The sequence below is a fragment of the Gasterosteus aculeatus genome, chromosome 5, assembly GCF_964276395.1.
Source record: "Gasterosteus aculeatus chromosome 5, fGasAcu3.hap1.1, whole genome shotgun sequence".
NCBI classification, from domain to species: Eukaryota; Metazoa; Chordata; class Actinopteri; order Perciformes; family Gasterosteidae; genus Gasterosteus; species Gasterosteus aculeatus.
The window spans coordinates 12,251,064-12,278,922 of record NC_135692.1 but is presented as its reverse complement, the minus strand read 5'-3'; the positions used below and the strand labels follow the sequence as shown (position 1 = coordinate 12,278,922).

The 27,859-nt window shown below is 41.7% G+C and overlaps 1 protein-coding gene and 1 long non-coding RNA gene across 3 annotated transcripts in view; one reads left to right on the top strand and one right to left on the bottom strand.

Moving 5' to 3' along the window:
- LOC144408013 (uncharacterized) overlaps positions 1–6,952 on the top strand; it is a 116,261-nt gene extending 109,309 nt beyond the window's left edge. For both annotated transcript variants that reach the window (XR_013467754.1, XR_013467755.1), the window contains 2 exons: positions 5,531–5,867; positions 6,590–6,952. This is a non-coding gene — a long non-coding RNA (uncharacterized LOC144408013). The remainder of the gene's footprint in view (positions 1–5,530; positions 5,868–6,589) is intronic.
- LOC100462713 (disks large homolog 5) overlaps positions 4,145–27,859 on the bottom strand; it is an 81,994-nt gene continuing 58,279 nt past the window's right edge. The window contains exons 31-50 of the mRNA XM_078103435.1: positions 25,296–25,406; positions 24,825–24,930; positions 24,630–24,712; positions 24,120–24,189; positions 23,859–24,014; positions 23,552–23,661; positions 22,931–22,999; positions 22,425–22,511; positions 21,688–21,764; positions 14,257–14,350; positions 10,229–10,352; positions 9,649–9,873; positions 8,784–8,976; positions 7,852–7,965; positions 7,597–7,689; positions 6,588–6,718; positions 5,699–5,893; positions 5,340–5,458; positions 5,012–5,233; positions 4,145–4,321 (exon numbers count right to left, since the gene is read on the bottom strand). Of these exons, the coding sequence (XP_077959561.1) occupies positions 4,267–4,321; positions 5,012–5,233; positions 5,340–5,458; positions 5,699–5,893; positions 6,588–6,718; positions 7,597–7,689; positions 7,852–7,965; positions 8,784–8,976; positions 9,649–9,873; positions 10,229–10,352; positions 14,257–14,350; positions 21,688–21,764; positions 22,425–22,511; positions 22,931–22,999; positions 23,552–23,661; positions 23,859–24,014; positions 24,120–24,189; positions 24,630–24,712; positions 24,825–24,930; positions 25,296–25,406 (2,434 nt within the window). The 3' untranslated portion in view covers positions 4,145–4,266. The remainder of the gene's footprint in view (positions 4,322–5,011; positions 5,234–5,339; positions 5,459–5,698; positions 5,894–6,587; positions 6,719–7,596; positions 7,690–7,851; positions 7,966–8,783; positions 8,977–9,648; positions 9,874–10,228; positions 10,353–14,256; positions 14,351–21,687; positions 21,765–22,424; positions 22,512–22,930; positions 23,000–23,551; positions 23,662–23,858; positions 24,015–24,119; positions 24,190–24,629; positions 24,713–24,824; positions 24,931–25,295; positions 25,407–27,859) is intronic.

Sequence of the window (27,859 nt, the reverse complement as noted above, 5' to 3'; positions counted from 1 at the left end):
TAACTGTTGACCGTGCTACTTATTGTGCCAGCTGTCTGAGGGTAATATGTTGCTATTATAACATGCTATGTAGCTACGTGCTCGTGCAGCTTTCTGGGGTTAGCTTGTGTCATGGTTTCATATCATAGCAGTTTAAAAAAATGTTTTTTATATTTGTTTTTATGGGATATTGCAGGATCTTAATTGATAGCACCTTTTGACTAAATGGACATGTATCTATATATCTCAATAGAGGTGATACATGCAGTGATGCGGTGTGACGGTGAGGCTTCCTGTGTTGGTTTACCTAGAAGACAGGCAGGAGGATCAGGGAAACCAGCAGCTTCTCAGCGAGGTCTCTGACAGTAAATATTATTGGCATGCTGACAGCCTCCCACAGTGCATGGTGTGTAAAATCGTTAACAGGCTACGTTATGGGCCCTCTTCATCCACAAGGTGAGAATGTGGAGTGTTTTTATCAGCCATTATCCAGAGGGTGCACCGAGTCACGTGATCAGCCTGGGAAGTATGTTATTGGATTACATGTGGCTGAGCTCAACTTCCAAGTGAAAATAAATGACATGAAATAATGTAGAAAACAATGCAATTTCCTTTCATTCAAATTAAATCATGTCAATCAATTTAATGTAGAACACATGGGTTGACATGACCAGAATGAATGCATTATTCACGCCCGTACCTACTTATGTGCTTTTGTAAAAGAAAGCAGTACACAGAATATAAGCGGAACAGACAATAACGTGGAGGAGTTTGTGATGATTGTGTGAGTAGTGATGCCCTCACTGCAGTGCGTCTCAAGCAGCCATGTTGTATCCATGCCAGTCGCCAATTAAAAGGATGACGTTTAGATGCAATTCAGAAACCCAAATGAGCCTCGTTGATCAGCGCAAAACAAGCAAGTCGGGAAGAAAACTGTGGCCGAACGGCGAGTTGTCTTTTGTAATGGCAAACCGAATAGTGTTTATTCTGCAGCTGAGGAAAAGTAACGTGTTCATTCATGTTTAGAATGAAAGAATATAAGCTCGTGGATCATTTTCCCCTTGAAAAAAAAAATTTGAAATTCTCTCAAATACCGTTTTGTGAAGTTTCTGGATGAAGACTCAGTTGGTTTTTGTCGGGAATTTCCTGAACTTCATGTACTATTAATTTGACTTTTTATCAACACATTATATTAGATTTTCTTTTAATATTTCAACATGCTGTACTTTTTTTCCAGCATACTATGTTTTGATATTCAGACTGACATTATACAATTACTTTTTCTTTCTTTAGATTCTATGACTTAACATACTATGTTTTTGTGACTTTTTAATGGATTTTCTTCTGACATTCCATACATTTTTTTTTTCGACCATTACTACCTTTGGAATTTATGCTATACTTTTAACCTTTTCTACCGTTTTAGTGACTTTAACATGCTACACTGTAAAAGTTGTGACAAACTTTCTTTCTCATTCTCGGATTGGGAAAAAAAGACATGACATAATGTAGAACACAATACATCAGCTTTTAATTTGTGAAAATACAAAATGAAATCATGTACAATTTTATGTACAAGCCTATTTGTACAAGACAATAAACTATATTGATTAATATGACATAGTCAGAAATATCAGCTTAGCACTGTCATTGTTTCTACAAGTCAGTGCTAAAAAGAAATTCACAAAATAAACCGCAATGCTGAATGCCTCTCAACCCCAGTTATTGTCAAGACTAGAAAATAATATTTTACATAAAGCTTTACATTTGGATTGATTGATTTGACGAGTACAAGTTTTAAGACTTTAAATTTACTAAAGATTCTAATCATCTCCAGGAAATTACAGCTTAAAAAACAAAACAATAAAAACAAGATCTCTGCGGTAAATGTGTGTTTCTCTGCAAAATTACATTTGGTTAAATTCGGTTAAAGCCTCTTTTCGCAGCGGTGGGTCTTCTTGAGTCCTCCGTTGACGTAAGCACTGCCCAGCACATTCATAGCACAGAGTCGGACGCTCCGTGCCACTAAAATCCTCAGTTTGCATTATACAAAATAAGAGTATCATAAATACATCAGATATGTAATAGATTGCCAAGACGGTTTACCAGCAGAATCTTTTAGAACACATAAAAAGCCCAAATGATGTATTATAATAGAGCTGTTTGTCCTGTATCTACTAAAAGCATCAACATGTGGAAATGGGATTGGTCATGGAGTGAAAACAAACGCCTAATGGCCTCCATGACAATCCTGTGTCAGGCAGTGCTTACAGCCAAAGGAGGACTTGAAGATGCCCACTTCATGCGACATGAGGCTTTCACATCTTCAGACTTTATGATGCTAAACCATAGTATAGATTTGCTCTCTATGGTGCGTTAAGTAAAGAATATGTCACTGTTACTTTGTTGACAAAACAGCTCTATCATCATTTGAAAGAATAAACCTGGAGAAATTGTGTAGATACTTGAAGGCTTTGCGTAAAATCATTTATGGGGTTTTGGACATTGCAACCAAACAGAAAAATCAAAACAGTTATAACAAACAACTCGAAAAGGCAAAATAAGACTAATGTAAATGATAAGGCTGGAGCCAAATGCCATTTACACACAGACGCTGGCCGTCATAACTGTCACAAATGTTGTGAATTAGCTCTAAATGGCAAAGGAATCACTGAGTCAGGCCCAATCCCCATGTGTGAATACGAAGAGCACGGCACTGTGATGTGCAACTGAGGCCTTTTGTTACGTTGCCTGATTTGAACGCCTTCTAGGGTCTTGACTCGGTAGATGAAGTGTTTACGCATCGGTCAAAGTAAATAAAATGTTTGATAAACACACCAGGTGTGTAGAATGTTTTACAGGCAGAACAGTCGTGTGCCATTCTTTGTTTATCTTATTTTTTGAAAGCCTCCAGGCTACCCAGTGTTTAAAGGGAAAACGCTATTACCCGGTTTCTGGGTAATTCCCTCAGGCAAAGTGTGCATAAAGGGCTTGAGGATTTAACAGCGGGACCGCCGCAGGCCTGCAGACTTTACGAGATCTTGAGTCAGAACATTGGGATCGGGCCTCAGTCACTAACAATGCCATTGTGGTGGGATTGCAGCTGGAAATACACATTTTAACACACTGTACAGAATAACTAACACTGGGTATAGTCAATGCAGAAGTAGTTGTTAACCAACAGCTTAAAAGGCAACTGCAAAACTTGATCCAGTTTTTCTAATCTGCGCTTTTTGTAGCAGTAGTCATTGCTGTTCTCCTTCAACCGGCCCTCATTCCCCGAAATGCAACAGACAAGTCATGGAGTCCGGATGCCACAATATTAGCTGTGCAGACTAAAAGTTGAGTGGTTGCAACATTTGACTAGGATTGTCTACATCTATATTTAATCTGTATCTTGTGTGTGATTCCGCTTGCCGCGGAGGTGAATGAGGAAAGCAGCATGTGTTTGTTTGCAGATGAGAATACGACTCAAGTCTCTTCTGGGGGTCCAAGCGTCCGCTTAGCACTCGTCTTCTACTTCTCTGATGGGTGCAATCAAGCTGCATGTGGATTTATGCTGACTGACTTGGTTGGTGGAGAGCGTATTCACAGGCTTCATCTGTATGGTCCTCTGCTGCGGATTCTCCGACTCATCTGTAAACCTCTTTTCTGAGAGACAAAACAATATTGAGAAAGAAAAAGACAGATTAACACAACATGTGGAGAACACGGTTGGTTTCAATTCACACGCCACTAACATAAAATAGGTTCCCATGATTTTTTATATTACGGCAGGAGCTACGTGAGTTACGTGGGATCAGAAAAACGATTTATTGCAAAGTCTGTCGAGCCGCTGGTACTCTGGTGGCAACAATAGCAGCCACAACGAGCTAACACGCTGGCCAGTTGTGAACAGCTGTTCGGGGTCAGTGAATTAATGTGTGAATCTTTCTGAATACCGTGATATAGATTTTTAACCATAGCGGCCAGCCCTAACTTCGGGTTTGATGCAACTTCCTTTCCCTATAGAAGGAAATAGGTAGTCTTGCATCATATTTCGCTGGTGATTCATCCACTTGACATGTTAATGTTCATGCATTTTCCTCAGCACAACTCAAGGCCGTAATGCTGAGACATCACTTGAATAACAGAATAAAGGGAAGTTGCATTAAACCTATCATGAGCTGGTGCACAGGTCGTAACCATGCAGTCCTGCTGCAGTCACTTAGAAAGACTGCACTACTTGGCTTTCATTCAGGGGGTAAAATGTCAGCATGGAAATGACCATATAAAATGCATTTAACGTCATGCATAATCATTCACTTCCATACCTTGGCCCACTCTATTCATCCTTGTTGCACTTTGGAGAAAGAAAAGTAGTACACTATATGTAAGCGAAATGAGAAATACTAATGACTTAACGTACTGCACAGCGTGATTCTCTCATTACAGATTATTATGGATGTGGAGTAGGTTAATCAGGAGGGGGCAAGTTCCATCACCGTACATTTAGCCACTGTATTATCTGAGGCAGCCATATCATATCCATGCATGTTGCCAAGGCAATTAGAAGGATGATTTAGTTGTATTTCAGATGACCATCATGCGGCTAACAAACCAAATGTATTACTGCACTGGTTTACTTTAATTAATGAGAAAAACTAACTTCATGTGGAAATTAATTTCTATAAAAAAATGTGCAATTCACTCAGCAGTTGGTGGGAATATTCTCATACATGTTTTCTCACGGAAACGATAGAACGTGGAGAGCTGTCTCACAGTTCAGCAGAAACAAAATGTCATCTGTTGATTCGTAAACTTTGAATAGGTTTCTAGGATTAAAATATCTATATATAGTATCACCCAGTTGTTCAAGAGAGAATTACTCACAACCACAGTACACATTTACTGCAATGGAAAGAAGCTCACAGTGATTTCGCCATGGAATCCCCTTGTTTGCGGGTCATTCACAGTTCTGTATTACATGGCGTTATTGAACCCTAAGACATTTACACAGATGGACATCAGAAAGCTTCAGAGGGACACGTACTTTTGTTTGTCCCGTGAGTCCCTGCTTCGGGCGCGGTTGGTGCGGTTGGTGGTCGGGATGGAGTGGACAGAGGAGCTCTTTTTGCTGGAGGAATGGGACGAATGGGAAGAGTGGGAGAGGCTGGTCCGAGACTGGCCTGCGTTGTGGTCAAACTGCATCAGGCAGAATATGAGGTCTGAGGGCACCAGCTCAAACGCATATGGTGGATTGGTTATGACGTACCTGGAGGAAAGAGATGGAAGGCCAGTTCTAAATTCAGTAAAGGTTGAAAAGTTTCTTTCTAGGTAGTTTTGAGCTTCAGGTAAAGACGCATTAGGCCCGTACTCACCGTTTGGTACATTGGCTTTGGCTGTTTAGATGTGCGTCTCTTAACCGATAGATACCAAAGCACAACATGTTGTATGTTTTCAGGGCTTTACAAAACAGGTCACCGTAGCAACCGCCATCCTGCAAGTCACAAACACAAATGTGAAGCATGCATTCTGAATTGATAATCTTTTTTTTTTTTTTTTAATACAGTGAGCTCTTGAAATAACCTTCGAGGTTCAGCTGTGGAAGTGTAATGTTGCTGGAATAGACCTACTTTTGGACGTCACAGTACCTGCTTCTTGTCTCGGCGCTAGTCGCTCTCAGCACAAGTGGACATAGATGTGCTCGGCCCTTGGGCGACAGAGACTAGTCACTTACCCCGAGGTCGGCGAAGGGCCCGTCGTACAAAGCCAGCTGTGCCACACGACACCTGTCCCTGTTCGCCAGCGTCTGTGGCGTGCTGTAGCCGCCCCGAAGCGCGTTCTCCTCTGCCAGCAGCCCCTCCAGCTCCGGCGTCGCCCCGCCAGTTACCAACGTCCGGATCAAGGTGAGGATATTATCATTGAAGTATGTCTAAAGGAATGAAGGTGAAGGGGGGGGGGGGCAAATCCGTGACCAAAGCCACAACCGAAGCGTGTCAAAGTGCCAGCCTGGCCGACTGGTGCTATCCGGCGCTGTCCTGTTGTGTCAAACTGAGCGAGAAGGCAGGAGAATCCAATTACTGCAGTTGCCCTCAGACTCACGGGAAGTCCCTGCACACATTATGGCTGTCCAGGTATTGCCTATAGCTTACAAAGTAAGCACATTAAGCCTGAACATACACTTTTGTCATCGAAGTTGCGATCTTTTCAATGCCAAGCACCAACTGATTTGGGGATTTACAACGAGGGCGAATGTCTGCATCTTGATCCCGTGTCTCCTCCTGCTTGTGCAGCACGGTTACATCTCCCTCGGCTGCTGACGGCACTATTGACTTAGATGATGGATGAGGCCTGTCCATTAAGTAGCATTACCTTTGTCTTCACTGGAGTGCACTTGAAGGCAGCTTTGTTCTAACCTCACTCAAACTGAAAGGCAGACAAGTGAAGCCGTCATATCTAGTACAAGTTCCCGTCTCGTCGGCTTTTGTTGTAACGTGAGCATAAGAGGGCTTACGTTTCCAAGGGGGATTGATGACACGGGATTTCTTAGCATATTTTAGATCTATGACGGTGGTTGTATCTCTGCACTAAAACACCTTTCACAAGCTTGTCTCTTTATGACTTACAGCACTCATTAAGGAATCCAGCACGCTGACTGCGAAGGCTGTTCCACAGGCAAACGGCTGAGTGAGGTACAACTCCGTGTCGGGGTCGTCGTCATCATCTTGATCCAGGAACTGAACGTTGGAGTCATTTACTGGGGAGAAATTACAATAAAAATGCATTACTCATGTGGAATTCTGTGTCTACGCTTTCTGCGTTATTACCCAGATGTTAATGGAATATTTTGTGTGAGAAAGCATGAACTGTGTACTTAAGCATCGATCACGTGGAGAGCAGGACACAGTGGTTGTGCACAGCCACAAGCTGCAGATATGGATTATTGGATTTTTTTTCCATTTGAGTGAAATAAAACTGGAGTTTGTGTTCACTTTCTTGGTCAACTCGTCATATTCCTCACATTCCATATCTAGGCCATGCACACTCATGACACCATGCATAGTCAAAGCTTTAATTCAAAGTCCTCCTCAAGTCAGTATTAGAAGCACCACTGTGCCAATGTTTGTCTTGTAAATCCAAGACAGAACTTCCAATTACTTGCACTTGCACGTCTAAACAAATAAAAGCATGTCATCGCCCCAGAACCTTCTCTGAAGATGTCTTTGAGCACAAAACACATGCAGTAGCTGAAAGACGGTAATGATGTAGTTGGAGAAATACTATTTCTGTGAGGACAGAAATAAATGTCAGTCCAATCGGGAATGCTGAGATGAAAGAAGGGCACGGGCCAGAGAATGTGATCCGACAGAAGATGCTATGAAAACAGCCACAAGGACTTTTGAGAGATCAAAGTGCTTGTAATTCTAAGGAAAATAAAAAGGGGGAAAATGTTGCTTTGAGATAAGGGGCCAAAACAAGACAGGCAATTTCAACCAGAACCAAGGGTAAAAATGTGCTCAAAGTGATGCCATGGGAATGTACCGAGCCTCTTGTGCAGCAAGAGAAATCAAAAGGAAGCTGATATGGAGGCAACAGCAGCACGGCACTGCAGAACCGGACAGCGGCACGTCTTACCCAGCTCAGTTATTATTTGTATGCTGGTCCCACTGCTTTTATCCTGACTGAATGAAATCACAGGCAGTTTTTGGCCTGGCTTTGCTAATGGTGCTAGACAAGTGTTGAGGAAAAACAGTTACTGGAGCATGTCAACAGGGGACAATAAATAAAAGTACTGTTTGTACAAAGTGTTGACAGCCTCTAAATGAATACATTGTTTTAAGATGTTTACAACTACACAACTGATAAAAAGCCTGCGACAGTAGAGCGTACCTAGTTCGGTTATGATGGGAATATTGGCTCCAGTAGTGACGGAAGTCTGCCTCACTAATCCATGGACTGGGCTGTTTTCAGGAGACGATCTATCCATTCCTGGTGGTGTGAAGCCTACATGGACACAGAACATGTTAATGCAATATTCAATACTTTATCAGAAATACATTCATTCCGAGCACCAATTAGGCATAAAGTTGCCGAGTGCTACGTTACCATACTCTTGACAAGGTCCAATATAAGTCTATATATAATACATATGTGATATACTACTCATTTTGTTTGCTCTAGATTTACGTTTTTGTATGCGCGTGTTCCCATCAACACACACACACGAAAACGCGTACAGTATGCCGCAGTGAAATAGAAAATAAGTGACGCAAGATTGAATTCAAATTGACTTGACATTTCTTGCTTTCCTCAGACTGACAAGCAAGCACGTTAAATCAGTGATGCTGCATGTATAATACATGGGCCGTGTTTAGACATCCATCACTTACTGCTGACTAAGGCAAATGTGGGGTCATACATGCATTAGAGAAATAATTAAATTGTCAGGGATCCCTCGCCAACTCAAGTCAAAAGGTTTCCAAAAAGCATTTCTCTCAATGCCACATAATGACCATTATTGAGGTCAATCTCCAGCTAAAAGCGCGCTTCGGGTGCAGTTTTTACGAGGTATGATACACATTTGTCTCTCAACACAGCAATCCAATAAGTCAGCTGAGCTTTTTTGCGGCTGTACTTGTTGCCACCAATCAAGTTTGTAAAGAAACCAGTCGTTACAGTAACCTGGGGAGGAGTCAGTACGGTTTACTGTCAACACGCAGTGACACCAGGTCGGCCAGGCAGCACCCAGTGAGGGATATCCTGTGTGCCAGGGCGCTGTCCCTTCCAGGCGGCGCAGTGAACTATGATCGCGCGCTCCTTACCTTGGGAATTAGCCTGCAAGACCCCGATGCTGTCGTCAAACAGCATGGACTTGATGTTGAGTGACGCCAAGATGCATTCCTTGTCTTGCAGTGACGCGTCGTCAATATTGTTCTGATTGGCTGACAGGATGACACACATGTCGCAGAGGTTGATGTTGACGGCCCTCAGGTCCGCCCGACTCAGCGGCGTGCCCTTTGAGAGGAAGTGAAGGTGAGAATTTGTTATCTCTCACCTACGACACCAAGAGGGGAAATGCAGCAGCATTATAATTTCAGTTTTCCTCAGTGAGCCTTTGCTCGAATTGTGTGTCTCCAACAAAATACTTGTTGTAAACAAAGATGTTCTGGAGGAAACTTAATTGCTGCCAGGATTAGTTCATTAGCCTTTTCCCCAAACAGAGGTGTAACAATAAAGAAAAGTCAGAGCGTTGGCGGCGGTGGATGCATTACACATCCTGTATCCCTCACGTTAAGTTCAGTCTTTACTAGACACAGAGTCAGCATTCAATTACTTATACACAACAATAAACTTTTCAGTAGCCACGAGCAAAATATGTCAAATAAAAAATGAACGTCATTAAAATATATTTTTGTTTGGAACGGTTGTTGACGTGATGAAGGAACTTGAATTATTAGCAGATTAGCTGATATTTCACTCAAAAACACAAATCTCACAGTGGCACAATTGGATCATCAAGATTCACTTTTTGGGGTAATTCAAATGTTTCTTCGTCTCAGGTTTATTTACCAAAAAAAGTTTTTGGTTGCATATTAGTCATTTCTAGAGGACACGATGTGTTTATTTTCTCAAGCGCATTACCCCAGAAGGTAAGGATATTAGAAATGGGGAATTTGTCGTACTCACGGGTAAAATGGAGACCTTTGGAAAATTGTGCAGCGTCTCCCACTCCCGTTTCAGATACTCCAGTGAGCCGACAAACACGATGTGCTTGAGCTCATGGTAGTGAAAGTTGCTCGCTCTCAGAGGCATGACAAAGTTCCGGAGACCGATCAACGCAGATTTGACATCTCCAAATATGCACACGACCACGTGACCGCTCAGAACCGTCATGGCTGCCTCGCTGCGAGTCTGAGAGGGGGGAAGAAAGAAGAAAAACAGTAAAAATGTGACAAACTGCTTTCTTCTGGCTATTACTAAGTCTCTTTCCTTCCTTCAGTTGCATACTCGGCCAGAAAAATAGATCTCGCAGTACATGTCCGCAATAGACTGTGAAAGTAATTTGAAAAATGGCATATGTGTTAGTACAAGAAAGGCTTCTATGTACGGGGTCTCCCTATAGCAAATGACATGTCAAACACCTCATTACAGAGTGTTTAACTGCCCTGTCAACCTCTGATGGTGCCGCGTGACACGACACATCCGTCAGCGGCGAGGAGAGTGTCGGGGACAAATGACGTGTGCGGAGTAAAAGAGCAGAACCCACCAAGATGACCTTCTCGATGTCTTTGGACGGGCACCAGTGAAACATCCCTGTGGAGTCGTACTTCTTTATGTTCTCGTCCATGTTCTCAATCTGCTCGTTGCCCGGGATGAGGAGCGGGTCATGTCTGATCACACACAAAAAGACGGAAGGGACAGAATGAAAGTTGTTTGTCCTTCGTCAATTTACGATACCGCACCCTTAAAGACTAAATCAAGTTTACGGTTGACCCTAAAAAAGTGAAAAACACCAACTAAATTGAAATCAAGCAATTAAAATATGGTCAGTCAAAATGAAATGAAAAGCTGAATCGTCAAATCCTCAATAGACCAGAATAGGAATCTTCAAATACAGAAAAGGAGCTTTCTTCTTTTTATTTTCCCCATTGCTCATTCCTGTCAGTAGCCATCTGCAGAAATGCCAACAAAACTGCCATGTCATCAAGCAGAGGGACATCAGCGGCGGCAGCCAGGCGGAAGGAGATGGCAGCAACACACTGCGTTGACTGGCATGAGCACGGAGATGCAATTACGCCCCCTTACTGCACACAGCTTTTGACGTACCGCGCTGCGTGGTAAAAGCTTTAACAGACCAGACTTTAAATATTTCAGGAATTTGCCCAATCATATTTGCCGTCTGAAGTGAAGGGTATTAATGTTTAAACAGAGCGTCGGAACTACATAAACGAATTTCACAGAGCGCGGCGGTGAGCCTCATCCCGCCCAACGCTGACCGCTGAAGTGGTCTCCCAACAGGAGCTCCTGAGTAACCCCATTTGCATAGAGATATATCAAATTGGAAGAAACTTCCATGTTTCTCAACTCTCCCATTTCCCATCCCTCAGACAAATAACAATACATAAGACTCATTGCAAATTGAGTTTAAATAGAATATATACTCCAGTAAATGAATCCCAGATTCATTTGAACACAACATCATCTTGTAAAATGCTATCCATCATACAGAGGTTGAATAAAATACGCAAGTCTTTTAGACAGTAAAATAAAACTCACATGGAACACACAAGTAAAGCGTAGAAAGTTGAAACGCAAAAGAGACCCAGCCAACATGGTTGAGCAGCATCAGCTATGGTAGCAACAATGCTAACCACGGAGGGCGTGTGCAGCACAACACAAGTCCCCTTGCACTAAATTGACTTTGTCAGATTCAGATCAGCGCTGAAGATGTTATCTTCTGAGACTCAGACAGAAGCCTTCTGTGTCTGTCCAAAACCTTTTAAAAAATGTCATCCCCCTTTTCTTTAATCCATGCGAGTACTTTGAGAGAATGCTACTTTAAGTAACATGTTAAGTATGCATCAAAGTGTCAGCTGCAACTATCATCCCTCAGGCTCAGGCAGACTGAAGCAGAAAAACAGCCCGCCTTGGGCTTATACACCCCGAGGCAAGACTTGGAAGTAGTTGGAGGAGAAAATGTCTTTTCTACTACTTTCAACCTCAGACTCAAATCTGTCAAAGCAATTCCAATTTTAAAGGACAAAATCTGTGAATATCAAATTTTGCAGGTGAAAATATTACAGAACATAATATATATTTTACAATAATCGGTTTCTCGGAAAAAAACATCAGAAAGTTGTAAAAAAAATATCCATTGAAATGCATCCAGATGTTTTCTAATTTCTGTCCAAAGCCCAAACATATTCAATTATACAGAAGCAGAATAAAGCTGCTTGATTGAATTGTGCCAATGTTAATACACCCCGACAAACCACCAAATCAAGGAACTCAGCTCTATTTATCCACGACCACCGTCTCCCATAACTCACATTGCACTCAACATCCCCGGCGTCTGCTCCAGTCTGAAACGCAAATCCTAATAAGAGTGAAAGCATTTAGTGGTCTTACACCCCGGCTAAATATTGCATCAGAAGTCGAATGTTTCACCGCTCACTCAGTGGCTCCCGCTGTCACTTCGGTTTGCCCTTGCGGGAGACGACTGGTGAGGCAGAGCTCTGCCAGGATAGCTATCCCTCACTGTCAGCCGCGACGGCCCGTCACCATCCCGCACCGCCAATTGCCTCGGCGGTCCCGTAGCAGACGTGACGTGGTCGCGGCGGCCTGACGCGACCCTGAAGCGCGTCGTGACATCCCGCGATGGGAAGGGTCTTACGAACCCATCAAGGAGCCCCTTGGAAATGGTGTTAATTTCAGTGAGGACGTCATTGTTAAGTCCCAGACATTATGTGTTAAGTTTGCCGGTACATCTGGAAACAGGAGTGGGTTCTGCCTCCGTGCGGCTCCTTTCGGAGCGCTTCCAGACGTTCGACGTGATCAGGCGGCATAATTCAGTACTTTAGTGGTAAGAAGACACGTCTGACAAGACTTCACGCGTCAGGACCGCTAAACATAAAGCCAGGTGTCTACTGGAGGAGCGTAATGACAGCTCAGAGGGACACAAAGTAGAAGCTAAACCTGCACATTATGTAAATTTTCTATTTCAGCATCACTGCACGGGCTGACTGTAGCGCTGCACAAGTAGCGAGGACTTTGAGATTCTCCCCATCATGCAAACTGACAAAGACTTGCTCTTTGGAACCCACAGCCAATCTGTTGGTCATTACTTATTCACAAAGGCCTTGAGACCGCAGGTCCTGTAAAAACACATTCGATATGGAATACACCCAGATGTTTTCTTCCTGGGCTTGTTGCGATGAAGTATCCCTAAGGCTACCGCGGCGGATCCCAGGCAGCAGACGCGCTGCACAAAATGACCCATCCACCTGCACCGCGCGGCGTATTAGCATGGCAGGTAGATGGATCGGTTCGGTGGGCTGATATTTAGCTGTGGGCTAACGCATTAGAAAAGCCTGGTTTTGTTACCCAAGAGTCTTAAAAATCACCTGGATAAATTCAACTTTAAAGCAAACCGAAACCATCAAACAAGGGCAAAGCCTAACCCTGAAAAAACAGGCCATGGATCAAAAGTAGAAGGAAAACATATGCATACATTATTTTTATATGTATGTAATACAATAACTAATTTGTACTGTACTATATGTTTGATCCATTGTACCAAACAATACAGACATCTGTGCTTTATCATTTCTGAATGTCAATTGAAAAGCAGCCCTCCCTTTATGGGAACATAAAGTCATCCGTCAGTTTTAATAAAATGTGATTATTCTACTCCACTTTGTATACGTCAGGTTGCGGGTTCTCCCTGCTGCCTTACTTCCTTGTAACACGGCACTTAATGACAATGACTATTGCTATTATCATCAGTGTAATGGCTTCTTGTTGAATAACCACGTTACCTCCAGTCAAAATCAATAAGCACCAATATAATTTCACGGGACAAGATAAAAGCAAGGTAGCATTTGAAATTCTCCTTTCACTGTGATGATACATATCGTCTGTGGCCCTACGTGCTGAACACAGCTCAGAGGGATCCAACAATAGATGGATAGCCTTGGGCTATCTATCCTTTAGAGCCTCTCTGGCTGTCATTAGTGCCAGGTCTGTTTAGGAGCTGCAGTCTGTGGGGGTCGCTGGAGGAGCCCGGTGGCACACCGCCTGCACGTCGGTCCGGTGTTTGCACGAAAACTAATTATTTAGGATGTTTTACATAACACAAACTTTTGTATCATCGTCACGATGAACCTTCAGAATGATCCCCTTCAGCAGCCCTGAGCTAGATGCAGCCTTTTAGCATTTTCTCACTTTATTTGTGTTGGTTTTAAGCCTTGCAACTTCCCCCGCTTTTGTCCACACAGGCAGCCGTTATCGCCCATCACTAGTCCGAGTGATGTGCGCTGCCTCCTCAGAAACAAACCGCAGGCTGACGGCATCGGAGGCTCGATAGCGATATTATTACTACTAAGTCAGGACTTGGTGGGGAACAAAATCGGAGCTAAAAAGGAATGAAAATTGGACATCTGTTGAAACACAAACCCGACTTCATGAATTTGCATAAGAGGATATGAAGCGATTTTTTTACATTGTATTAACATGAGCAACACCCTTTCCTGTTGTAAAGTTCGACATCGTAATGTGTCCCCATTGTTGTCCTACCTCATGATCTTGGGTGAGGAGTTGGGAGAATTTTTCATGCCTCCGTTGCGTTGCTTTTTTTTGGGCGACAACGCAGACTGTTGGTCCTCTTCAACTGCAACGCAAAGGCAATGGAGTGAGGGAGGCAATTTACGGAGGACACACAAAAAAATCCAGAAATGTGTGACAGCCAAAAGGACAACACACAGCACAATTTGAGGTCAGTGAACAGAAAAGATAATACAGAGGAGCGGCAGGGCGGGTGAACAAGACAGAATGGACGGCACACTTAAAAACTTGCGTGCGCCGCTAAACAGTCGACAGCATACATTAGCACATCATTGGCGTGATTGTGTATGAAAATGCAAACATGCAATAGCGCCGTCATCAACCATCATGCCAATCTGTGAGCTTGTGGTCACCGCACACTAACAGAGGTCATTGATTTAATCCGGATAATGTAACTCACGGGTATTGATATACTTTTTCAATCCCCTGCTAGTACAAATTTCCTTAAACTTGGACAGCTGTGCTTTTGCTCATCATTCACATTCTCATTTAATTAAGGTAATAACCTGGAAACAAATAAGGCTGTTTATGTGCCAACACTGCATCCAATCTGGATTGCTAGTCTTTCTTCATCTCAGGAGTGACGCCCTTGGCTCATATTGTTACAGTGATTTATGTACAGCTGAGATGCCCCTTGGACATTGTCTTCATCAGTACAGGAAACTGCACTGAGGTCTGCATAGGCATTAGTTTGATATCCTTGAGTAAAGTAATCAGGCAAATATTTTCGTATTATCACGGCTGAAGAAAACGACTCCTCTATAATAAACGCAAGCAGCTAAAAAAAAAGTGTATTTTCTGATTGCATTTTAAAAAGCAATCGTTAACAGTGGGGGAAGAGCGTGTTACAAGTCACGGAAAACACACCGCGAAATCTTTTGATGACCGTTAATGCTGTCAAAAAAAACAGAAGAGACCAGAAGAGCTTTCATCAAAATGAATGAATTCTCTAGGACCATGCTGCCCTGCAGATGAACACAGGATGTCAAACGCTGCTAGCAAGAGTGACACTGTAATGGAAAATGTTGAGTTGGGGATGGGGGTCGGAAGGGGGGGGGGGGGGGGGCTTCCAGTGGAGAGAGATGCTCCAACACACTGGCCCTTCACATCTTGCTTGGCCTGTTCAATATTTAATGTTTCACAGCTGACAGCTGCACACGCTGGGTCATTAGTAAAAAATGCTACACATGCGACCACTCCAGCCTGGCGAGCACATGCTTTGGTTGTGCTGTTGTCGCGTACAGGCCTGCCAAACACGCCGAGGGCAAAGGGTGCGGGGGGTAGAGGGGTGGGGGGGCGGCGGGGGGTATCTGTACTTCACGGGGAGGCTGGCCTCCTTTGCCGGGTCCCCGGAGCCCACGAGGCTCCGTCTCGGAGCAGAGGGCTCTGCAGACCTCGCCGGCTGAGTTGTGTGCAGCCATGTCGATAGCTTTGACTTTATGCACAGATGTTTTCAGAAGTTTCCACCTCCGATCAAACTCAATGGCGCTGAATTTAATTTAGTTTGTGGTAAATTTGAATCATTCTCGGGCCTCACAGTCAACAACTTTCATACGATCCATTTTCTACTGAAGAAATAGTTGCGATGAAAACAGAATTTTCTGTAGTTTATCAAGAGGAAATTGTTTTTTTTTACAACTACTCAATCCACCTCCTTTTTGCAGGTGGAGGCATCTCAGGGAGACAGGCTTTAAAACAAGGGTGCATAAAACTGAATACAATCTGCATGAGCAGATTTCACAATGAGGAAGCTTTAGGATTTGACCCTCTGATTCCTCGCATTAACCGCAAGATAGGATTTAATTCAAACTGACTTCAATAAGACCTGCGATGTGTATGTTAATAAAACATATTGTGACTCTTACCATAATTAAAGAACAATCAGTGCTTTTTGGGGGTAATTCTTCCTGGCACAAGAATGCTAATAGCTGAATAATTTAAAAAACTCATTTTTATTAAACACCACTTAACCACTTGGTATAGCCACCATTGAAATGTTGGATTTGACATTTAGTTGGATATTTATAATAAACATGAATTAATAAAAACGCTCTCAGGTGTTCCAGCGATTGTTAAGGAGGTGATTTAACAACCACTAGCTGCTGTTTGCAGTTCACTCCTGATGGAGGCGGCGAATGAATTTAGCGGTTTACATCTCCGCCGGTGCCCTGACATAAGCATAACTGGTAACAATATGTTGGTACAATATGGAGAAAAGGGAAGCTCTTTTTCCCCCCAAAAAACAAAAAATAGCCAGGAGCTAAAACAGGAGAATAGAGATGATTATTTCTACAGTCAGCTGTCTAGCAGATTATCCTCCCAGCTCCAGACCTCCACTATTCATCTGCCCCACGTCAAACATGCACAGCGCTTCTCCGTGACAACTCATTGTGGCACATTTGCCGCCTATCACAGAACCCTGTTGAAGTGGACGACGCACACGGTTCACACTCCTCTTGGTGGCGCGATGAGACTGAGATGAACTGAGAAATCGTCAAACTAATTCTCACCCGTTTGGATTTTTTTTTATGCTTCCTGCCTGTGCTCTAAAAATGAATCGGCATTATAAATTCTTGCGCACGTGAATGTTGTTGTGTTTTCACCAGATTAATTCATTTCCAGGCACAGTGAAGCAGTAGCACCATCTACTGCTGAGCTGTAACCGATACCCGACACAAACCACACAATTTCCTATTGCTTTGCATGTAAAACATAACGATGACTGGATAGAGTGATGAGCAGCAAACAGTGCAGCCGGTTAGCGACAGCCCAAGAGGTGGTAGCTGAAAATGGAAAAGTGGAAGGGGTTAGAAACAAATGACAAAAAGGAAGAGAATGGAAATCAAAACTTACTTGATTTGATATATCCATTATAGCTATTTTTAGCTGAGAAAAACGCAGAGACAGATGAGAGGTTACAGGGAAGAACGGGCTGTAATGAAAGCAAATTATAAATGACAACCAAGGCGGACAGATTTCTCTTTAAGGCACATTAACACAGTGGTGCCTTGAAGACAACATGGAGAGAGCAATGAGAAATTAAACGAGAATTAATTAGGAATTTGATTTTTCAGCCAGGGAGTTTAAACTGTAGAAAGAACATTGTCGGCGTTTGTAGGCTGAATCTGGTCAACAATTTGGTTATTCTCAACTCAAAAGACGTCAGCAGTAGGTATTTGTTTTGTTTTTGTTTACACCAAAGTTTAGGATATATGTTGATCATTTTCTCAATCAATTAATGACGAAACTGATATCTTTAAATAGCTTGTTTTGTCTAATAAATTTTTTTTTTTTTAAAAAGCATACAGACACAACATAGATTTACAAAGACAAACAACAGAGAAGCTAAAGAAAGTTTGTTATTTTGTTGGAGTCGGTTGACTAATACATTTCTAGGATAATAGCTGCAAAGTGAAGTACGACTTATTTAAGCAGAGCTAAAAGTCTATTTTTTGGGTTTTTGTTTTTTTTACTCGTTTGTGATGCAGGTCCACAATCATTCAAATATCATCTGCCTCTTGGCCCAACAGTCTGTAAAGTGTCAACCAAAGTTTAGCCTGTCATACGTTTACAAGGCAGCCCTTCATTAACATTTAGTCAGGCGATACATATGGAAGAATTTAATATGAGACAATACTCTTCTTGTTCTTAGGTCTAGAGCATTCGGTTTATTTATTTTTTTCTTCTTTCCCAAAAGCCATTTTCCTGCGCTGCCCGACAAAACCCGCACAAACGGATGGGACTTTGTGACTCACTTTTTGGAGCCACGGGTCCCTCACATGCTCATTAGTACCTTATTTCAACCCCTTGCTTTACAACAAAGGTCATGCATTGAGCTTAAGGCAGGACAGTGACAGCAATGTTCAAACAGAGACCTTGCTGGTCCTGGCATCTGTCGCCTGCAATCGGGAGGGCGCGAGCCGAGTCACCGGACTAACAGGCTAGCATCTGTCCCACAACGAGAGAGGAGGAGAGGGGGGGTTGGGTGGGTGGGGCGGGGGGCACTCAACTGCCTGGTGGTTAGAAACTGTCACCCCGAGTTTCATGACAACCGGTAGCACTCCAAAAAATGAAAATGCAAACATAATTTCCACGTCAGGCCGCATAAGGCCTCGCTCCGCGCGTCTCCCCGCCCCATGTCGACAGCGGCCGCGGAGCTCGGCCGGCCAAGGCGGCGCTCGCGGGCACCGCGAGCCTGGAAGACATGTTGAGGGGTGGAAAACGCCCAGAGCTATTTCACAGAGCGGCCTTTGATCAAGAGACATTCCCTAAGACTGCATGACAGTCCGCGATGTTTTCCAGCAAATTGTATCAACACTCTGCAAACAGACACATTCTTCATGCCTTCTGCGATGTATCAGTACAATTTAATGCGCCTTTTGGATATAAAGGGGAATCACACTTGAGTTTATATGCAGCTCAATTCAGTTCAGGTTGATTCGCCAAAATACAACACGATCCAGCCCTATTTTGTTGTCTTTTGTAGTCTTTCAATCAACTACAATCTAGTTCTAATTCAACTGTATTCCAGCTATTAAAGTAAAATGTAGTCAATATCAAGGTTACATTGTGATGTTAGAAAATACAAGCCAGAGCTTCTCCATCGGCGATCAGTGTACGGATGTTTGGGAGATATTCCCTCAGAGGCTGTTCAAGTTCCTAACTTGATTTAATAATTACAGTATATTAACCTCAATCTGTAGTGCTCCGCTCAGAAGAACCCTTCAGGCCTCAAATTCTATCCTGCTCACCCGCACATGTACGCTAGTGAAATATTTGGATCACGTTAAATGTTATTTGGGTTATTCTTAAAGATGAAATCGCACTCTGCACGGACATTATAGCACTTGTGTTTACCTACAAAAACAAATAATTTAACAACATGCATGCAAATTCGCCACAAAAGGTTCCCTGAGTGGGAATCAAGAGATTTGTGGCGGGGATGCACAGCTGTACATTTTTCAGGGCTTTGGTGTTTAACATCTTGTGAACTCGTTGGTGAGGTCACCGGTGGAGGCAGCACGCTAGGATTAAGGTTCAAGCTCTGCAAAAATGTATTAGTGACCATTTAGTTCATTTAAACTACAGGTCCATTTGAATTTACACTCTCGGACGAAAACACTAGCAAAACAGTACACGGGCATGCTTCACCACGGCTAAAAGTCAACTCCAAGAAAGCACATGGAAAAGACGACGAGCCGACTGGAAATCATAAAGCTTAGAACACTAAAGCGACACAGCTGCTAGAGCTACTGCAGGCGGCACACAAGCTAAAAGACACGGTCAGCACAGCGCATGTGACAAACACTGAAGGGCACACGTCATGGCGACAACTTACAGGCACGTAAAGTGGCCGAGCAATCATTAACAGAGACAGCAGAGAGTGGGATGTCGCGTTGAGGGGAGTCCATGTTACAACGCACATTAACTGGCATGCAAGAGCAGTCCCGCTCTGAGCGGCCGCAATCAAAACAACATGCCAGTCTTATTTTCTTGTAGGCGAGCTTCCTGGCTACAGTCACGGGGTTCGGACGAGAGGAGAGGAAGAGCAGGTTAATGCAGACGGTCGTTCTGGAGGAAGAGTTGGACAAAGGCAAGACAGGGCACAGAGGACGGCTGCTGCTGAGATGCACAACATAAGACTTTGTCTCGATAGCGTGCAAATGTGACATTAGGAATTGTTCACTTGTTCCACACTTTGTGGTTAAATCGGTTCAGGCCATTAGTGGGACATATGGGGTACTGGGAAGGGAAGGGGGGGGGGTAAGATGATGTCCTTAAGTCGAGAGGTGATGGGTAAAAGTGTGACATGAGTGGAAGGTGAGAGAAGGGCAAGTCATTATTTTTGTTTCAGCAGCAGAAGAGACAAAAATGACTTCAGCCCTCACGTCAACGTGACCCTTCCAACCTCATGTCCACTGTGTCACGGGACATGACTGGAGCATGTCTATTGAGTTTACAACTCTTGAATAAAAGAACTGGTTTCTAATTCTAGCTGAGAGTTGAAACTGACAGTAAATGTGACAACATTTTGTGCAAGACCATACATCCATTAAAAAATTCTTAACAAACACATAACAACCCCCCCCCCCCCCCCCTCCCCGGGAACTTGCCGTTTGCTGTTTGAAACTGTGCCACCTCACTAAATAACCCTGGTTTGGGCTGCGTTTCAAACCATTTATTCCTTCTGTTAAACAGTTAAAATGAGAGATGTTCCTCGTCTCTCGTCCTGGTGGCTTTCTTGCTCTGCTCTTCGTGCAGGGACGTTGTGTTTTTGAATGGACGATGGGGACATCTGGTGGTGAAATGAAGTACAACTACCACCTCAAGCGGGGACGACGGCATTATTGATGCTCTGTTAGTAATGAATCCAATAGCTTTGGGCATTGCATGTTCAACTGTTTAACTTTATCTCTCCCCCTAATAAAAAAATGGATGTTTGCTTTTTTTTTCTTGGTCTATTTTTACCCTCCATTTGAAAACGACGTGCACATAACGGGCGGATCCGGGCAGCATCAACCATTGTGCATGCAACATTTACAGTACATTCAAACGGGTTGCTTCAATCGGTGGGGTGGGGTTGCAGGTTTTGTTTTTGGAAGGGAAATGAATGCACATTACTCACAATATATCACTATAAAGTGAATTTTTAAGGAAAGTTTGTCAAGTTCCCGAGCAGCAGGAAGAGAACACATCACACATGTTAAGATTAGGTGTTAGCTGTAGTGGTTAGAACAAGACAAGACGGTTGAATCCAACAGAAGGAGCACCAATGTGGCACATGATGATTTTAAAGTGCAGAGATAAATAATACATCCAGGTACCTGTGGTGTTAACAGTCTCTGTGAATGCCTGTTAACATCACAAAGTTCAGTTTATCAGATCAGTTTACTGGTTTTGCTCAGTATTTACAATACGCCATTAGTCTAGGAAAACTTTAATTTGTTATAAATCCTTATCTCTGTCCTCTGATCCTAAGGAACCCCCAAAAAGAAGGAATACAAATAAAGCCTAAATAAAGAACGAGTTTACCCTGAATAACCTCATAACAAAAAATCTGAAAGAATAGATGGAAAGCTGGGTTTTGTAATTTGAGTGAACTGACTGATTCACCTGGGCAGGTATTTATGTTACACGGAGGCCCAAACGTGTAGGTTTACAAGGGGAACTTGGAGCGCACCTGTTTGTTTTGGCTGCGGAAAGAAACCCGATGACCTTTCTTCACGCACAAGTTACAAGAAAGTGAATAATTAATGCAGGAACTAAATGGTTTGGACACATGGCTATTTAGGTCATGTAAATACACCGTCCCGCTCAGTGCTGGGAAAGAAATGTTACTGAAGACAAACAAACTTATACAATGTTTTTAAAAGTGTCACTTACATTTCTTGCACCCACATTTCTTAATCCTTTTGGGATCACTAATATCATCGTGGCAGGCTTTACAGTAAAACAACGCCCTAAGGAAGAAAAACAAGAATCACACTTTAGTCGATGTGCAACATGTTGAAATAAAGTGTTAACAGATATTAAATCTCCAGTACGTCTGCAACAAGCAGTTTTGCATGCAGTCACTCCCGAGCAGAAACACATAGTGTTATTTGATGCTTCGAGAATAAACTGTCAAAATGGAAGAACGGAGATTTATTTGATCAGGAAGAATCTGGTTACTTATTTATCTTCACTTATTTCCTGCATTACCAGAAAAAAAATACTATATCGTAAGCACTGGCGGCATGTGGCCTTACCCACTAACATAACCACCCTCGGCTGCTTTTTCTTAGCCACTTAAACAACATAACTTGTCTATTATAGCATCTGCTAACAATTTGCTGGCTATCAACAGCTACCAGTATGTTAAACCAACCAATCACAGCTCCTCATCTTACTGTTAAACTATCTACTACCATTCAATTTCATTCAATTTGTTTTTTTAAATCCATCTTTTGCACAAACATCGGAAATATTATAAACTGCTTTTTGAATTGTCTACCAGCATTTGAAGATTGGAAAAGTTACCTTTGACCTTCATACTTCTACATAATGTTTGTATTTGTAGTTGCCTTGTGACTTGATGCCTGATATGTTTTTCTTTGAAACAATCCCGTTCATTAACATACCTCTTCACTTCTTTGGCATCACTTGCAATGAAGAAGCCCAACGTCCCCTCCTGCATTTTCACGTGGTTTCCGGGGTTTATCAGGGTGCTGAGAGGATTGACAGACCAAAGATGTCACGGTAGACAGTTATATCACCAAAAGGTTTTGCACAAATCACTTGGCAACACGTTGGGATTTGTTTCCGTAACTCATTTGGCGCGAGAGCCCTTTTATTACAATAAGCCGATGAAAGCAGACCAAATGGTATAAAACGAGCAGTGCATTAGAGGAACCACTCACACCGAAATCGTCCTCTGTGTTTGGAGGAAATTACTTCCACTTCCCTGTTAACTTGTTGGGATGTTATCAGAAACTCCTCGAATTAAGACACTAATTTAGGACATTTTGCAAAGCTGCTTGTGTTTGCAGTCCAACAGAAAAAGCTGATTCAAAGTAGCTTCATCGCTGAAGGTAAATACTGACGCATTCATGGAGTTTACTAACCCACTGAGGGCACATCCACTTACCTGCATTCCCTTTGATCAGACTTATACTCTATAGCTATCAGTAGCAGCTTTAGCTTCACGTAGCAGAGTCTGCAAAAAAGAACAATAATTTAACAAGATATTTTCTAAGAAAACGTCTTCATTTCACACGAGCCTAAGCACCCATGTTTCCTCTCATTTTTTTACCAACGCTTCTTCTAGTCTTCAACCGATATAGTAGATGAATAAATATGTTTGTGATTATAATACATAAATATGATAAATTCATATTATATTTATGATTACAATCATATTTTCATGAATGTGCAGAAGGCGCGAGTGGGAGATGCTTGCTTTTTGTCTGTTTCAGCTGGGTTAGCTCAAGCTTACAAAATGATTATGATGATCATCATGTGATTTGGAGTCCTTGTTTTGTCATAGTAACGGGATAACTTGCAAGGTTTGAGGAAAAGAAGGCTCAAGATAAGAGATTTCATTTGCAAGCTCAAAAACATTTGAAAGTATCATCTTATAGATGAATGAAATCCTGGAAAATGCATAGCCTTTCAACCTATCGCCAAGACTGACTCTTCATATGCAAATTGTTAGCTCCTAAAAACAAAACATTCCAGTATTACGTAAAAAGTCTTTGTGTGTACTTACTCGCAAATCACAGGGAAGGACATGCCCACAAAGGCACTCGATAGGTACTCGGTGTACATCTCATTGGCTACTCCTTCTAGGTAATACTTCTGCCACGTGTCCTCCTCAATCTACAACAAAGACGTGTCACAAAACACAGAGAGTCTGTTCCATTTTCTCTTTGCAAGTTAATCCCCATTCACCAGATGGTGCACGTGGGCCCCATCTGGCGTCATCGTTTTCTGACTATTCCGACTGTGTTTATGGCCAACATCACTTCTGAATGTAATCCAGGGGGCACAGGTGTGTGAATCTTAGCTGTGGCTACCTTGATGAAGGACCTCATGGAGAAAAGGTTGGCCAGCATGGTGGAGAGGCCCTGGGCCAGGCAGCTCTGAGCAATGAAGCCCAGCTTTAGCTCCGCGAGGCAAATGGCGTCATCGCCCTCCTTCCAGTTCCAGCTCGGGATGTTCAGAAGGTGGGCCTTAAGGCACAAACCACATAATGGCATCAGTGCAGAACAAAAGTAGTAAACCAAACATAATCACATACACAGTAGTTAATGACACAAGTATGCGGATTACACAACCTTATTGTGGTACTGCAACATTTGAGTGATGATTCTGATCTTGGGATGGTAGTTCTTGATCGATATTACTCTGAAGCATGACAGAGAGAACAGAACAGAAATCAGACCACTTGCATGAAACCTTTTCTGCATCATTGTCCCCTTTTTCTGGGCATCAATAATAATAATTTGTCAAATAAAACTTAATAATAACATATTCGTTGCTGGCAGTTATCTAAGCCAAGGGATGAGAAGCCAAAGACAAAACAGTTTCTTGTCTCATATGGAAGGAATTGTTTTGTAACTGATTCACTAGTTTCTCCCTGAGAGAAAGTTGTTGCTACTTTGTGATTATTTCCATCTCAAAATCAGCTCTGAAATGGTTTGTAAACATATTCCCACTTTACAATCCCTGAAAACAATTGGTCCTTGAACATCAAACCATGTCTCTTATTTTGAAAACTATGTAAATTGGTCACAGTGTACAGAAAAAGTGTAAATCTTGATCTCTCTTAAGTGTTTTTGCTCTACCTCATAATGTTGGACGCGTCCTCAGCATCGGGGTCGGCACAGTATTTGTTGGCCAAGATCAAACAAGCATCAGCTGATTCAATCTGGAAACAAAAATCACACCAGGCAAACGGATGATATATTATCCGACTTGTCAGTCAGCTCGAGGATGGACTTCACAGACATCGCGGTTTTGAAAGCGGATCTGTTAGTCACCTTAACTCTGGCCAGGTCGTGTGGGTTCAGGACGGATCCTTGGTAAAACTCCACCTGAGTGAAGTGGCGCTTGAACAAGGCTTCCAGCTCAAGATTAGGGGAAATACTGAGAGGAAAAGGGAGAAACTTCAATTTGAGGAGGAACATTATTTATAATCTCTCGAAGATAATGTATATTGTTTGGAGCAGTATATTGTTTTTCTACAGAGACTCTGAACAGAACATGGAGGGTAAAGTACAAATATCAAAGTTTCAGGAAAATATCTTTATTGTTTTGGTAGATAATGCAATAAAAATGATGAAAATAGATTGATTTCAGTTCAGTAGACTGAACTGAATTATATCTTCAGATTGGTCCAAACATTAGGACGAGACAAATGGGAAAATATAGCTTTTATAACCCTTCAATTTTTCCCACCTCCATGTTCATTCCGGGGCTCGGTAGTTTTGCGCTACACATTTTGCACTTACTTATGAAGAAAAACAATTTCTACATTGACATCATCCCTGTCCTTGTGTAGGAAGTCTTTTAGAAAGTTGGACACACTCTCAAGAGTAATATGACCACAGACCACGATGTGCCTGAAAGAGGAGGTGCAGAATCATAATGAAACTAAAGTGCAATATGAAATAAAGTCAAAAGCTAAAAACACACATTTACAGACACACACAAAACTCATTGTTTTATCGTCATCTTCGTCCTGGAATCAAAGTGTAAATCTGAGGTGAAGTGTAATGGAAACGTAATGAGTACTGTTTGGATTTATGTGGTATTATAATTATTATTTAAAATGATAAAAACTGTGTCACGGGAGGGATGTTCAGTGAGAACTGAATGAACGGGTCAGAGAGCACTGTGGATTTCACTTTCAGATTAGAGGGGATGAGAGTTTTACTTAGATGGAGATTATGAAATCAGCCCACAGTTCATCTGGATTCCCACAGATCCTTTATGTAAGGAACTCGCTTTGTGTTTATTACTGTACGTCTGCTTGATATAATTTATGCTTTTTTTTATAGAATAATTTCAGATGTCTACTCACTACTAATCACTGTTTTGACTTTTTTTGCGTCGCTTGTTCAACAAAGTTGAATAGGAAAATAGTCAAGCGAATGTTAAATGTATGACAGTAGATGATGATGCTAATGACAAGTAGACATGAAAAAGAAAACAGAGGGAAATAGAAAAAAATGTTGCATTAATATGTAATGCAAAAATCATTGTTTTATTACAATGTGTTAAAACTAGATGCAGATTTTTCTAAATTTCTTTCAGTGGCATATTGCTACCAGATTGTTAAAAGTGAAAAGCCACTTTGTCAACCGGTTGTTTGTGTGAGTATTTACAACTAAATAGAAAAACACAAACAAGCTGATTGTTTGCTTCAGCTCCTAAAACAGCTTAAGTTGGATTATTAGTGTTCAATTTACAGATGATTACCAAATTAGAATTCATACAACATTGTACAAAGTACACAAAAAGGACTAACGAAGCTCTAATTGACTTTTCTTCAAAAAACAAAAAGAAGTAAAGATTTGGTTTAAGAGAGTTTCCAAAACCATATCCGGCTTCTGTAAAACTAAGGGGAAAAAAATGAAAGCATGCTACAAAAAGCCGTATTTTGTTTGGAGGCATCCACCAGAATCTCACTATCTTTAGAAACAGCTGCGAAGCTTGCTACACATACGTGTATAAGTTAAAGGAATAGTGTCTTATGGCAAGAGTTAGACAAGAAGATTCCACTCTCAGGTCTTTAATATTACACCTTAATATCTTCTATAAAGGACAGGAGTGGTATCATTCTTATCATCTAACTAACTATTCCTGTGAATTAAATATAGATTGTATTTAGCCCTGAGGGTGTAGGTCAGACTGAAGATAAAGGCCAAGAATATTCAGAAGCAAAGCGGGACAAAAGGACAAGCATAGCAGCACAAAGTAGAACGTTTTTCAAGAACAAGGAAACAAAATTCCAAAAAGTCAGCATGAAGCAAGCAATGGCATTCAGGATTGGATGTCTGAGTTTGATCATTTAAATAAATAATGAATACTGAATTCAGGTGAGCTTAACTTTATTACCTTTAGAATTTTGTAATCATGACCCTATTATGGTCTTGAAGGCTCTGCCTTTGAAAACCATATTTATGAATTTATCATGAATTAAATACTCTATTATTGTTTCCTACCCATAGTAACTCCATACTGTACATTATTAATTAAGGTAGCCTAGGTAGAAGGTAACCTATTAGTAGAACAGTCTATCAATAATTTTATGTTATTTAAACAATTTATCAATGTTCAAATTTAAGTTTGGATGGATGCAGACGAAGATCAGTGTGAATCACAAACATTTGATTTACAAACACAGATTTGGCCCAGATATACATCAACAAGCCAAACATTTAGGATTTTCTCTCAATTCACACATTCACAGTTTGTGAAGTCAGTGATTTATGAACAGCTAACTGTGTTAAATCACTGTTCAAGTTATATAAAACTGGATGTCATAGCAACAATTACAACTTGTTGAATGTAACATGTTTAATAATAAAATATTACATTCACAAGCAATAAAACATCCTTGCTCTATTCAATACATTTTCAACAGTATCTGGGACATCTAGTTTATATCACAAGGGCGGATTGAAGAGAAAATCCAATGTGTTAAACACAGAAATAAATGTGTTCACGACTACACAGAAAAAATATATGTTCTATCGAGTTATTTTTGTCTGTTCTCAGATACATTTTTTTCCAAATCTCGCAGCAAATATATTTAAATCTATAATGTATATTTACTGATAGATTGAATACTGGTTCAAATTATACACTGCTTTCAAATATGTTTACTTTTAAAAAAGAAAATCATATTTTTAGAATTCAATAACAGACATAAAATTGCTGCGATAGATATTTCTGCAGTAGAAAACCATTCATTTATGACGGGCACCAATGACAGCTTGCGCACACACACATAAAGCAGCAGCGACACAGTACAATAAACTACTCATTAATCATGGCCAAGTTCTTCAGT